At 40.4% G+C, this 14,257-nt stretch overlaps 1 protein-coding gene across 6 annotated transcripts in view; it reads right to left on the bottom strand.

The window, feature by feature from the left end:
• Positions 1–14,257, bottom strand: part of OPHN1 (oligophrenin 1) — a 521,428-nt gene that overhangs the window by 304,724 nt on the left and 202,447 nt on the right. For all 6 annotated transcript variants that reach the window (XM_045795443.2, XM_045795441.2, XM_045795445.2 and 3 more), the window contains one exon: positions 13,315–13,386. In XM_045795443.2, the coding sequence (XP_045651399.1) occupies positions 13,315–13,386 (72 nt within the window). The remainder of the gene's footprint in view (positions 1–13,314; positions 13,387–14,257) is intronic.

The following is a 14,257-nucleotide window of genomic DNA, read 5'->3' as shown; positions in this document are numbered from 1 at the left end:
GGCTTTAACAGGATGTCTGGAGGCCAGTAAAGTGGGAGTCATGGCCCATTATCAAGAAAGTTAGAGACCTGTCTTGGCAGTACTCCAAAAACAAAGCCAAAGGAAGCCAGATCAAACCAGACAGGCCCTAGACAAAAAAGGCCAGAGAGCCTGACCAAGTAAGGGAGAAAAGGCAAGAAACCCTGCTTCCAAAGAAATCCCCTCCACAAATAAATAATATTCTACCCCTTAGTTAGTAGCTGTCAACAAAAGACAGAGACCCCAAATGCTAGGTGCAGCTCTCATTTGAGCTCACCAGCTCTCAGATCTCAAGAGTGTAGTCTCATTTTAATAAACTTTTCCACTTGTACCATTCAACCACTGTGTCTGATCCTTCCCTGAATTCTTTCTTAGGATGAAACAAAGAGCCTCTGGCAACAATCCAGAGATGGGCGGGGAGGAGGCGTTAGGGTCCGGGGGTCTCCCCAGCCCACCCAGAAACAGAAGGGGAGGGAAAGAGAGCAGTGTAAGCAATGATCTCCTCTATTCATAGCAAGAAAAAATAGTTTCTCAAGTGGATAAAGCAATAGCAAAAAAAAAAAAGCATATTTTTAAAATATGAAAGTAACCACCAAAAGAATACAAATGGTTAAAAATGTATGACTTTGAGGAATGGGGAAAGAATGAAGACTGTTGAGTTTTTTTAATAGATCTTATTGTATTATTTTGTTTTACATTATTGTGCAAGTATGTGTTCTATATAAGTTCAATTTTTACAGTGGAAAAAATACACTTTTTTCTCAAAACTTAAGGGTTGTAAAATGGGATTATTCTGATTACATTGCTGATTACACACTAAAATTTGAAGAAAACAAACATGATCTAATTGCATAAGTATCCTAACTACCATACAGAGATTAGAAGACATAACCTATTTAATTGGAAAAGGGAGACCAATCAAATTTTAGCATAAAGAGGTGGTTTGCAAACTTTTTAGCCTATTGGCTAAAATGGAGTCCTATTCTAAAAGAAATATTGCCCCAAAAGTTCACTATATCAAAAAAGATCCAAGAGAAATTGCTCTGGCTAAAGTAGGGAGTTAGGAGCCCTACCAACAGTTTCCCCTGGGGAAAAAAATCCTCTGATGGAGATGATACCTGTGAAATCATCTGGCCCATGATTCTATGCTTGGGAAGCCAACCATCTGAGACAATTAGAAGCTATTGTATAACAAAAGCTAGTGTCCAAGACATCACTGAATGGCTAATCAGAGAAACTGTTGTCTTTGTAAAATATCTCAGTTACAAAATGGCCTTTTGAGATTCAGATTATTGAAAGAGCCTGTCCACTGGGACTCAGTCAGCCAACTTGAACTGATAACAGAGTTCGTTGGCCTGCAAATGGACACCGAAAACAGAGTAACTTGCATTACCCAGCAACATCCCTAGCCAATAGCTCATAATCTATTACAGGAAACACAGGAGAAGAGTATCATTTGAATATTACACATCAATCCCCGCCATGCAACACGTTCCACAGATTTCACACAAGACACTTATTACTTCAAGAGGTACTATCATCAGCATCATTTGAAGAGGCTAATCCTTTTTGAACAAAAAGATGGGTTTATCCCAAGTATGTCTCCTCTTAGTTCCCAGCATTCTCAGTTATTTTCCCCTCCCTAGTTCTTTAACTTCCTATGACAAAAAGACATCTGCCACATCCTGCAAGCCAGAGACACAAATCTGGAGATCTAGTGACATGAAACCTCTTCATATACCAGTAGTCACGTGGAAAACATTCATTCCTGCTATCTTTCTCTTCCTGTCTCACTCTTTCACTTCTCTACTTATGAATTTTTAATAGGAGTAAGACCATCACCAATTGGACAATTACATGGAGAGTATTCTGTTATCTCTGTTTTACTGCCAATAACAATGATAATGAGGAGGGTGATGAGGATGATGATAACAACAACAGAAAACACTAAATGTATTACATGACAGGTGCTAACTGAATAACGTTATATGTGTTAACTAATTAAATATATATGTGTATATCAAGTTTCTTCAAATGTTACCTTCCTGTTGATTCTGAATCCAGAGAACCCATGAAATGGCAGATGCTCTCTACTGAAAGTAATTACTTGGACATAAATGTGAGACCTGAAACCAAAAATCTCCTAGAAGACAACATAGGCAGTAACCTCTTTGACATCGGCCATAGCAACATAATCCTAGATATGTCACCTTGGGCAAGGAAAACACAAGCAAAATTAAACTACTGGGGGAGGAAGGCAAGATGGTGGAAGAGTAGGGGATCTCCATTCATCTAGTCCCTTGAATTTAGCTAGGTAACTATCAAACCATTCTGAACACCCATGAAATCAGCCTGAGATGTAAGAAAAGAATTACTGGAATTCTACAAACAGAAAAGTGACCACTTTTTGCAAGGCAAGAGATGCACAGAAGTGAATCTGAGGGAATATTCGGAAGATAAACAGTGTGGGGAGGGAGCTTCTGTAAGTTAGTTACCAGAAAGTGATATAGACCTGGAACACAAAATCGGAAACTTTAGAAGTCTGCTCCAGTGAGAGACATCCCTTCCTGGAAAGTGCTCAGGTAGCAAAGAAGGGCAGAATCCTAGGTGGGACACTGTGAGTGTGGTCTCAGGAACCCGGGGGTCACAGAAAGAACAGGCGTGCCTGAGCTGGCAGAGTTAGAAAGCATTAGAGCAGGGAAACTGGTTAGGGTCAGTAAGCCCAGGAGGGGGCTCTCAGCTCCGTTGCCATAAAATACGAACTGTGGCACTACTAGGAAACCACTCTCCCAGTGGGGGCCTGAAAGGGGCAGAGGCTCCGCCTTCCCCTGGGAATGGCATCGTAGGTGCGTCCAAGACTGGATGGACTGCTCTCTGTATGGGGTCACCTACAAAGGGCAGAAACGAAGCGACCCTCCACCTTCCCCTAGGAGAGGCGGTTGGGGCAAGTGCACAATCGGGCGACTGCCCTCGGTGTGGACACCCTGCAAAGGGCATAAATGTAGCCACCCTCCACCTTCCCTGGTAGGGGCAGCATAGGTGCACACATGATTGGGCGACCACTCTTCATTTGGGGCCCTCTGCCTACCCCTTGGGAGGATCAGTGCAGGTGTGCACCACAAGGTGTGCAGAGTTTGGCACACACAAAAGTAAAGACTGCTTATCCCTGAGGGTTTAATGAAGAGAGAGAGCTGTGATCTTTCAGCTCCAGGGCTGGAGATCAGGGCATGGCCATTTTTATTTTCATCTTCTAAAGAGGCATGGAAAGCCTTCAGGGAACAAAAGACACATAGAGCCACCACACACAGTTTACACTGAGCACAGTCCCCTGGCAAGGGGTGGTACAATTCCACCCAGGCAAAGACACCTGAAAATCAGTGCATGGCCACTCCCTTAGAAGACCAGCTGGAAAAACAGGCAAACACCAAGTTTTAGGAGCACACAGGACTGTAAAACTCCAGTGCTACAGGAAAATTATATAGAATTTGAGATCTTTTCTCATGATTTGCTTATCTTTCCGTTTAAAATTTTCATTCTCATTTTTTCCTTTTCAACTAGTTTATTTTATCAAATCAATAAATCTTTTTAAAACTTCACCTTCACATTCACATTTTATAAATATATCCTTCATTTTGGCTTCCTTTTACTGTATTCAATTTTATTTTTGTCTGTAGGCATGCGCATGCACATGCCTGTGTGTATGTGTGTGTGTATATATATACACACGCACATGCCTGTGTGTATGTGTGTGTGTATATATATACACACACACATTTATGTTTTGCTTTCTTTACAATATTGGGATTTAGTGTATTATAACAAAGAAAAATACACCCAGGACCAAGAGAATCAAGTTTTGTCCACCTAGGAGATTATATTCTCTCTTTCCACACACCCATTTTTTTTAATTTACTTTTTTAAATTTCTAACCTCCTTGGGTTTCGCTAGTGTGTATTTCGTTTGGGGCATGGTTGGTATTTTTGATTTGGGTCTCTCGTTCATCCACTCTTCTCTGGGCAAAATGACTAGAAGGAGGAATTCACAACAAAAGAAGGAACTAGAGGTAATATTCCCTCTGCCACAGATCTAATCAACATGATTATAAGTAAAATGTCAGAGCTGGAATTAAGGATAACAATTATAGGGGCGCCTGGGTGGCACAGCGGTTAAGCGTCTGCCTTCGTCTCAGGGCGTGATCCCGGCGTTATGGGATCGAGCCCCACGTCAGGCTCTTCCGCTATGAGCCTGCTTCTTCCTCTTCCACTCCCCCTGCTTGTGTTCCCTCTCTCGCTGGCTGTCTCTATCTCTGTCGAATAAATAAATAAAATCTTTAAAAAAAAAAGGATAACAATTATAAAGTTACTACCTGGGCTTAAAAAAAGCATAAAAGACACTAGAGAATCTATTAGTGCAGAAATAAAATCTAAAATTAAAAATGCTTTATTTAACTGAGATGCAGTTTAACTGGATGTTTTAACAGGGAGGGTAAATGAAGTAGATGAGCTAGGTTAAAGAGAGTCACTGACATAGAAGACAAGTTGATGAAAAAGACAGAAAGCTGAGGAAAAGAGAGAAAAACAACTAACAGACCATGAGAGGAGGCTTTGAGAACTCAGGGATACCACAAAGCGAAACACTATTATGTTATTGGGGTCCCAGAGGAAGAAGAAAGAGAGAAAGGTAGAGAAGGTATACTTGAGCAAATCATAGATGGAAACTTCTCTAATCTGGGGAAAGAGACAGGCATTTAAGTCTAAAAGATAGAGACAATGCCCCCCCCAAATCAATAAAAATATATGAACATCCCAACATACAACTGCGAAGCATGAAATTTCAAAAATAAAGAGAAAATCCTGGAAGAAGCTTGAGACAAGAGATTCTTAACCTACATGGGTAGAAACATTAGGCTAGTAGCAGACCTATCCACAGAGACCTAGCAGGCCAGAAAGGGCCGGCATGATATATTCAGGGTACTAAATGAGAAAACCATGCAGCCAAGAATACTTTATCCAGCAAGGCTGTCATTCAGAATGGAGGAAGGCAGAAAGAACTCCCAGGACAAATATAAACTGAGAAAATTCATAATCACTAAAACAGTCCTGCAAGAAATATTAAAGGGGATCCTGAAACGACACAGAGAGCCTAAAAGTAACATAGACCAGGAAGAAAACAAAGACAATCCACAGAAACAGAGACTATACATGTAATAATGGCACTAAATTCATTTCTTTCAATAGTTACTCTGAATGTAAATAGGCTAAATGCTCCAATAGTAAGATACAGGTTATCAAATTTGATAAAAAAGCAAGATCCAAGTTTTTTTTTTAAGATTTTATTTATTTATTTGACAGGGAGAGAGGCAGTGAGAGAAGGAATACAAGCAGGGGGACTAGGAGAGAAAGAAGCAGGCTCCCAGCGGAGCAGGGAGCCCAATGCGGGGCTCGATCCCAGGACTCTGGGATCACGCCCTGAGCCAAAGGCAGATTCTTAACGACTGACCCACCCAGGTACCCCAGTGGTCCAGTTTCAATCTACTGAATATAGCTGTCCAATTTTCCCAGCACCATTTATTGAAAAGACTGACTTTTTTCCACTGGATGTTTTTTGTGCTCTGTCAAAGATTAGTTGACCATAGATTTGTGGGTATTAAGGAGGACACGTATTGCATGGAGCACAGGGTATTATATGCAAACAATGAACCATGGAAGACTACATCAAAAACTAAGGATGGATGGGAGGAGTTAAGAGGGCGGAGGAGTAGTGGTCCCCTTTTTCAGCCGGTCCCCTGAGTCGAGCTGGATAGGTACCAGACCATCCTGAAAACCCAAGGAATCAGCCTGAGATGTAGGAAGATACATCTGGATCTCCACAAATGAACATCTCCAGCACTGAGTATTGAGATACGAAGCAGGGAGCCGTGAATCCGCGCACAGATATCAGAAGATAAATGGAAGGGGGAGGGACTAGCCATGCTTGAGCGCCGGGAAGAGGTCGCCACCTGCACTGGGGAGCAGGCCGGACTCTCAGACCTGTACCCGCGAGACAGCAGACTGAGACTGTGAGCCTGGGAACGCTCATGACCAGACTGAAAACCGATGCTCCGGAGCGCCCCCAAACCATACTGAAAGACGGAGCTCTGGAGCGGGGCCGGCTGGTGGCTGGTGGAGTTAGAAACACAAAGGACAGAGACATGCCTGCGCTGGAAGTGAGCGCTGGGACTCCAGCTGTGGGGTGCAACCTGGGACACTGCAGGGTTTTTAGCAACACCAACAGAAAGAGATTTAAAGAGGCCAGGAGAGCTCAGTGGAGAGCACACTGCAATCTCTCTGTTCTGAGACAGAGGCTAGGATTTGGCCACTGCTGTTCTGACTCTCAGAAGAGCCACAGAAAACCGCCAGGGAAAGCTACCAGAGAACAAAAGCCCAGAAATAAGACCTCACATTGTGCCAATCCCCATCCCCCATTGCAAGGGACAGGGTGACTCTACCCAAAAAGAGTTGCCTGAGTATCAGCACAGCAGGTCCCTCCCCCAGAAGGCAGGCTGAAAAATCAAGAAGCCCACATACCTAAGCTCCTATAAAATGAGAGGATGCTGCCTGGGTCTTGGTCAATAATTTGGGCACTGGGCAACCCAGCAACCTCTCCTCATCAGAATGACGAGAAGGAGAAATCCCCCCCAGCAAAGGAAAGATAATGAGTCTGTGACCTCCACCACAGAACTAATGGATATGGATATAACCAAATTATCAGAAAAGGAGTTCAGAGTAACAATGGTCAAGATGATGTGTAGACTTGAAAAAAATAATAACGAAAATATTAACGAGAATATAGAATCACTAAGGGCGGAAATGAGAGCGAATCTGGCAGAAATTAAAACTGCTATGAATCAAATGCAGTCAAAACTAGATGCTCGGACAGCCAGGGTAAATGAGGCAGAGGAACAAACTAGTGAATTGGAGGATGGGATGGTAGAAGAGAAAGCTAAAACAGAAACATGGCTCAAAAAATTCCAATCTCAAGAATGTAGGTTATGGGAGATTACTGACTCAATGAAACGTTCCAATGTCAGAATCATCGGCATCCCCGAGGAGATGGAGTAAGACAGAGGTCTAGAAGAGATATTTGAAAAAATTGTAGCTGAAAACTTCCCTAATCTAGCAAAGCAAACAAGCATTCGTGTCCAAGAGGCAGAGGGGACCCCTTCCAAATTCAACCACGACAAACCTACCCCACGTCACATCATACTGCATTTCGCAAATATTAGATCCAAGGATACAGTATTAAAAGTGGCCAGGGCAAAGATATTTCTCACGTACCAAGGCAAAGGTATCAGAATTACGTCAGACCTGCCTACACAGACCTGCAATGAGAGAAAGGGTTGAGGGGGTAATTTTTAAAGCTCTTTCATAGAAAAACATGCAGCCAAGGATCCTTTATCCATCAAGGCATCATTCAGAAATGATGGAGAGATAAAGACCTTCCAGAATCGCCAGCAACTGACCAATTTTGAAACCACGAAACCAACAATACAGGAGATATTAAGGGGGGTTCTATAAAAGTAAAAAGGCCCCAAGAGTGATACAGAACAGAAAGTTACAATCTATAGAAACAAAGACTTTACAGGCAACATGGCATCATTAAAATCATATCTCTCAATAATTACTCTCAAAGTGAGTGGCCTAAATGCGCCCATAAAACGTCACAGGTTTGCACATTAGATAAAAGTCATGACCCATCCATTTGCTGTCTAAAAGAGACTGTTTCTGAACCTAAAGATACATCCAGACTGAATGTGAAGGGATGGAAAACCATTTTTCATGCCAATGGACCTCAAAAGAAAGCTGGGGTAGAAATTCTCATACCAGACAGATTGGATTTTATTTTTTTTTTCATAGAAATGTGCATTTTATTTTTTAAATTTTTAAAGGGTTTATTTATTTATTTTTATTTTATTATTTTTATTTTTATTTTTTTGATGTAAAGTTCAATGATTCATTAGTTGCATATAACACCCAGTGCACCATGCAATATGTGCCCTCCTTACTACCATCACCAGCCTATCCCATTCCCCCACATGCCTCCCCTCTGAAGCCCTCAGTTTGTTTCTGAGTCCATAGTCTCTCATGCTTCATTCCCTCTTCTGATAACCCCCTTTCTTTATCCCTTTCTTCTACCGATCTTCCTAGTTCTTATGTTCCATAGATGAGAGAAACCATATGATAGTTGTCTTTCTCTGCTTGACTTATTTCACTTAGCATTATCTCCTCCAGTGCCATTCACATTGCAGGAAATGTTGAGAAATCATTCTTTTTGATAGCTGAGTAATATTCCATTGTATATATGGACCACAGCTTCTTAATCCAGTCATATCTTGAAGGGCATCTCAGCTTCTTCTATGATTTAGCTATTGTGGAGAATGCTGCTATGAACATTGGGGTGCATATGGCCCTTCTCTTCACTACATCTGTATCATTGGGGTAAATACTCAGTAGTGCAATGGCAGGATCATAGGATAGCTCAATTTTTAACTTTTTAAGGGACCTCCACACTGTTTTCCAGAGTGGCTGTACCAACTTGCATTCCCACCAACAATGTAGGAGGGATCCCCTTTCTCCACATCCTCTCCAACAATTGTTGTTTCTTGCGTTGTCAATTTTTGCCATTCTAACTGGCATAAGGTGGTATCTCAGTGTGTTTTGATTTCAATTTCCCTGATGGCTAATGATTTTGAACATTTTTTCCTGTGTCTGTTAGCCATTTGTATGTCTTCATTGGAAAAGTGTTGGATTTTAAACTAAAGACTGTAGTTAGAGATACAGAAGGACACTATATTATTCTGAAAGGATATATCCAACAACTGGATATGACAGTTATAAATATCTACGCCCCGAAGAGGGGAGCAGCAACATACACAAGCCAACTCTTAATCAGAATAAAGAGACACATAGATAAAATATGTTAATAGTAGGGGACCTCAACACTCCACTATCAGCAATAGACAGATCACCTAAGCAGAAAATCAACAAAGAAACAAGAGCTTTGAATGCCAGACTAGACCAGAGGGACCTCATAGATATATATAGAACACTACACACCAGAACAAAAGAATACTCATTCTTTTCGAACGCACATAGAATGTTCTCCAGAATAGACCACATGCTGGGTCACAAAACAGGTCTCAACCGATACCAAAAGACTAAAATTGTTCCCTGCATATTCTCAGACCACAATGCTTTGAAATTGGAACTCAATCACAAGGAAAAATTTGAAAGGCACTCACACACTTGGAAACTAAGAAACATCCTGCTCAAGAATGATTCGATAAGCCAGGAAATCAAAAATCAATTTAAACAATTTATGGAGACTAACGAGAATGAAAACACAATGGTCCAAAACCTATGGGACACTGCAAAGGCAGTCCTAAGGGGAAAATACATAGCCATCCAAGCCTCACTTAAAAGAATAGAAAAATCTAAAATGCAGCTTTTATATTCTCACCTCAAGAAGCTGGAACAGGAACAGAAGAACAGCCCAAATCCACACACGAGAAAGCAGTTGATCAAGATTAGAGCAGAGATCAATGAATTAGAAACCAGGAGCACAGGAGAGCAGATCAACAGAACTAGAAGCTGGTTCTTTGAAGGAAGGCCAGAAGATCAATAAGCCACTGGCCAGATTTATTCAAAAGAAGAGAGAAAGGACACAAATTAATAAAATTATGAAAGAAAAGGGAGAGGTCACAAGAAACACCAATGAAATAGGAAGGTTCATTAGAAACTTTTATCAACAGCTTTATGCCAATTAATTAAACAACGTGACAGAAATGGATGCCTTCCTGGAAACCTATACATTACCAAAACTGAAACAGGAAGAAATTTATTTTTTAAACAGACCAAATAATTATGAAGAGATTGAAGCAGTGATCAAAAACCTCCTAAAAAACAAGACTCCAGGGCCTGATGGATTCCCCGGGGAATTCTACCAAACATTCAAAGAGGAAATGATACCTATTCTCCGGAAGCTGTTCAAAAAATAGAAACAGAAGGAAAACTACCAAAGTCATTCTATGAGGCGAATATTACCTTGATCCCCAAACCAGGCAAAGACCCCATCAAAAAGGAGAATTACAGACCAATATCCCTCATGATTATGGATGCCAAAATTCTCAACAAGATCCTAGCTAATAGGATCCAACAGTACATTAAAAGGATTATCCATCATGACCAAGTGGGATTCATCCCTGGGATGCAAGGGTGGTTCAACATTGGCAAACCTATCAGTGCGATAGATCATATCAACAAGAGTCAAGAACCATATGATCCTCTCAATAGATGCAGAAAAAACATTTGACAAAATACAGCATCCTTTCCTGATTAAAACACTTCAGAGTGTAGGGATAGAGGGCACATTCCTCAATCTCATAAAAACCATCTATGAAAGGCCTACAGCAAATATCATTCTCAATGGAGAAAAGCTGGAAGCCTTTCCCTTAAGATCAAGAACACGACAAGGATGCCCACTCTCGCCATTATTATTCAGCATAGTACTAGAAGTCCTTGCAACAGCAATCAGACAACAAAAAGGGATAAAAGGTATCCAAATCAGCAAAGAAGAAGTCAAAATGTCTCTCTTCGCAGATGACATGATACTCTATATGGAAAACCCAAAAGAATCCATGCCCAAGCGATTAGAATGTATAGAGCAATTCAGTAATGTAGCGGGATACAAAATCAATGCTCAGAAATCTGTTGCATTAAAATACACAAGGCAAGAAACAACAATTGTTGGAGAGGATGTGGAGAAAGGGGATCCCTCCTACATTGTTGGTGGGAATGCAAGTTGGTACAGCCTCTTTGGAAAACAGTGTGGAGGTCCCTTTAAAAGTTAAAAATTGAGCTATCCTATGATCCAGCCATTCCACTACTGGGTATTTACCCCAAAGATACAGACGTAGTGAAGAGAAGGGCCATATGCACCCCAATGTTCATAGCAGCATTGTCCACAATAGCTAAATCATAGAAGGAGCCGAGATGCCCTTCAACAGATGACTGGATTAAGAAGATGTGGTCTATATATATACAGTGGAATATTACTCAGCCATCAAAAAGAACAATTACCCAATATTTGCAGCAACACGGACGGCACTGGAGGAGATTATGCTAAGTGAAATAAGTCCAGCAGAGAAAGACAATTATCATGTGGTTTCACTCATTTATGGAACATAAGAAATAGCAGGGAGATTGGTAGGAGAAGGAAGGGAAGAATGAAGGGGGGTAAATAGAAGGGGGAATGAACCATGAGAGACTATGGACTCTGGGAAACAAACTGAGGGCTACAGAGGGGAGGGGGTGGGGGATTGGGATAGGCCAGTGATGGGTATTAAGGAGGGCATATATTGCATGGTGCACTGGGCGTTTTACGCAAATAATGAATCATGGAACATTACATCAAAAACTAACGATATGCTGTATGGTGACTAACATAACATAATAAAAAATTATTATTTAAAAAAAAAAGAACAGGTATTGAGAAGTGTTGGAACTGATAGGCAATAATTTGAAAACACACAGGGGTAGACCAGAAGCTGCATTTTCTAGTTCCTAGTTCACTGCTCTATTACCTTAATTTTACTACCAGGATAATTCTAGATAGTTTCTTGGAAAAAGCACTCACACTGAAAGTTGGTCACTCTCCTTTTAGGTGTGCAAGTTGACCCTAGAGTAAAGAAGTAGGAAAAAAACTAATAGGAATATAAGAATGCAATCTTTCTGAGTCTCCGTTTCTTCATTGAGATAATGGATATTATACATTGCACTTCAGAGGTTTGCTGTAAGAATTAAGGAAGACAACATATGTAAAATCCTCAGCACAGGCCTGGAACATAGGAAATAGAGGAAAGAAATTTGTTTCCTTTCCCTCAGATGACATGAGGTCAACCACTGTAGCACACTCTTACTTTCCTTTTTCCTAATCTCATCCAGGAGTGAAAGTAGACTAAGTGTGAGGATTTTCACATTATCTGTCCTTCTTCATATTCTTTATTCATTCTTACGTAACAACTGTCATGTCACTTACCTATTTTCATACCACACTTGTGATTTTAAAGGTTCTTCCCTCCTTCAGTTATATATTTTCCTAATTAAGTATTTATGTTAATGAGATTCCAGATATATCAAGTGGAGTCCAGAATCGCTGGGCTATGCAGATTAACTTATTTAGTCTGAATATCAGTCATTCAAATAATGCCCAGGTCAAGCTGACTGATGACATCCAGCAGTGACATCACATCCACTAATCTCCTCTTTCCTCTTTCCCCTCTGACCTTGCTACCTTCAATTTAAACTGCTTGTCACAATATTCCAGATAATAACCAGATGGTGTGTTCTCAGTCCTTTTTAGGACCAAATGCTAGGCTAAAATACTGCATTTAGTTCTGGAAGACCATCTGGTTACATGTTGCATACATATTGGAGTTCACAGAATAAGTCTACACCTAGCTGAAAAGAATAAATTTGACAATTTTTCCTAACTCTTTATGAGACCGTAGGGAATCAGATCCATGAGTGGTCAAGCTGGAAATAATCTGAGATTATCTGGCACAGTGCTGTTCAGTAGGAATTTCTACAATAATGGAAGTGTTCTATGTCTGTGCAATCCAACACAGTAGCTACTAGCCACATGTAGGTACCAAGCACTTGAAAGGTGACTAGCATGACTGAGAAACTGAGTTGTTTATTTTATTTTATTTATATAGCTATGGATACCATACTGGACAGCAAGTATCTACATAGTATGGCTTAATGGAAAGAATGTGGGATTTGAAGCTAAAAACAAAACAAAACAAACAAACAAAAAACCCTAAAGTCTAAATGCTGGCTACTGTCACTAACTATATAACTTCCGTCAGGTTTTTTTATCTTGCCCAAACCTTAGTTGCCTCATTTGTAAAATGTGGAAAATACCAGAACCTCACACAATTGTTGTGATTAGAGAATGAATATAAATTTAGCATGTAGCCCAGTGCTTAGCAAGCACATAGTAAGTGCCCTTTAAATAATGCCTATTATTATCAAGCTCCTCATTTTCCAGATGGAGAAACTGAAGCTCCAAAAAGAGAAGAGACTTGTCCAGAGTTGCCCAGCTACTTGGAAATAGCCAGGAGCCAACTCCAGATATTCCCACTTTTTTTGAATGAATTCCCTTATATATGAACCCTCCTCACCCCTAAAGAGTGAAGAGTGGTAACCCAAACTACTCAGCTATGAAAAACACCTTATACATTTGAAGAAAATGTACCTTGGTGAAGCCTATTTGCTCCTTCCGAAAATTTTCCAGGGGTTTAATCAGCAAATCACTAGCATTGTGTACCTAGAAAAAAAGGAAGAACACACAAAACAACTTTCAGTTAACAAAGGATCAGATTTGAGTTTCCTTGTTACTAAGGCATTACCCTGTAATACATCAACATGCAAAATGTAAATTGATTTCTGTTTTTTTTTTTCATTGTTGTTACTGTCTTTTTTCCCATATTGGTCTCTTAAAATCAACTGTTTCAAGAGGAAATGAGAGAAGGGAGAACATGAGGCATTTCTCTGTAACTTACTGGTAGTCTGATCTGAATTTTTAATCAATAAATATCTATAGTCATGTCCAGAAACAGATACAGGGGGCCTGAAGTATATGTGGAAAAGAGGAAGAGAGTGGAAAATTCATGAAAATACCAATTGCACCAAGTGCAAACCATTTCATGGGAAGCAACTGAGTCAGCAGTAATAGTATCAGGATAAATCCCAGGATAAATTGTTTCCAGTCCTGCCACCGTGTGTCATAAAATCAGAACATTTTCTTCAGAACTTGAGAGTATATTACAGCATCACAGAGAACACTGGATCAGGCCTTCAAATTACCTACATTTACTCCAAAGCTGATAAAAACAGCCTGTCCAAGAATGAAAAATATTGACAATAATATGGTTCTAGAGATATAAAAACACCATTTGCAAACTGGACCCCTTGCTCAGTGGGCAGGCAGAGATACACAAAGCTTTGTGTTCATATAAACCTCTTGAAAGATGGCATCCGTCCAAGGCAACAAGTAGGGTTGGTTTTCTTCAGTGGTATGAATCAGCTGTATATTAATGGAGGACCTAAGAGAATACATCTAAAGAGCTGGATTTTAGGATCCATTGCACTGATTTTGATATAAGACAGGGAAATGAGGTACTGCCTTCTTTGTCAAG

This window comes from Ursus americanus, chromosome X (genome assembly GCF_024610735.1).
Source record: "Ursus americanus isolate L20-20 chromosome X, mUrsAme1.1.p, whole genome shotgun sequence".
In the NCBI taxonomy this organism is placed as follows: domain Eukaryota; kingdom Metazoa; phylum Chordata; class Mammalia; order Carnivora; family Ursidae; genus Ursus; species Ursus americanus.
This window is presented reverse-complemented; position numbering and strand designations above follow the sequence as displayed.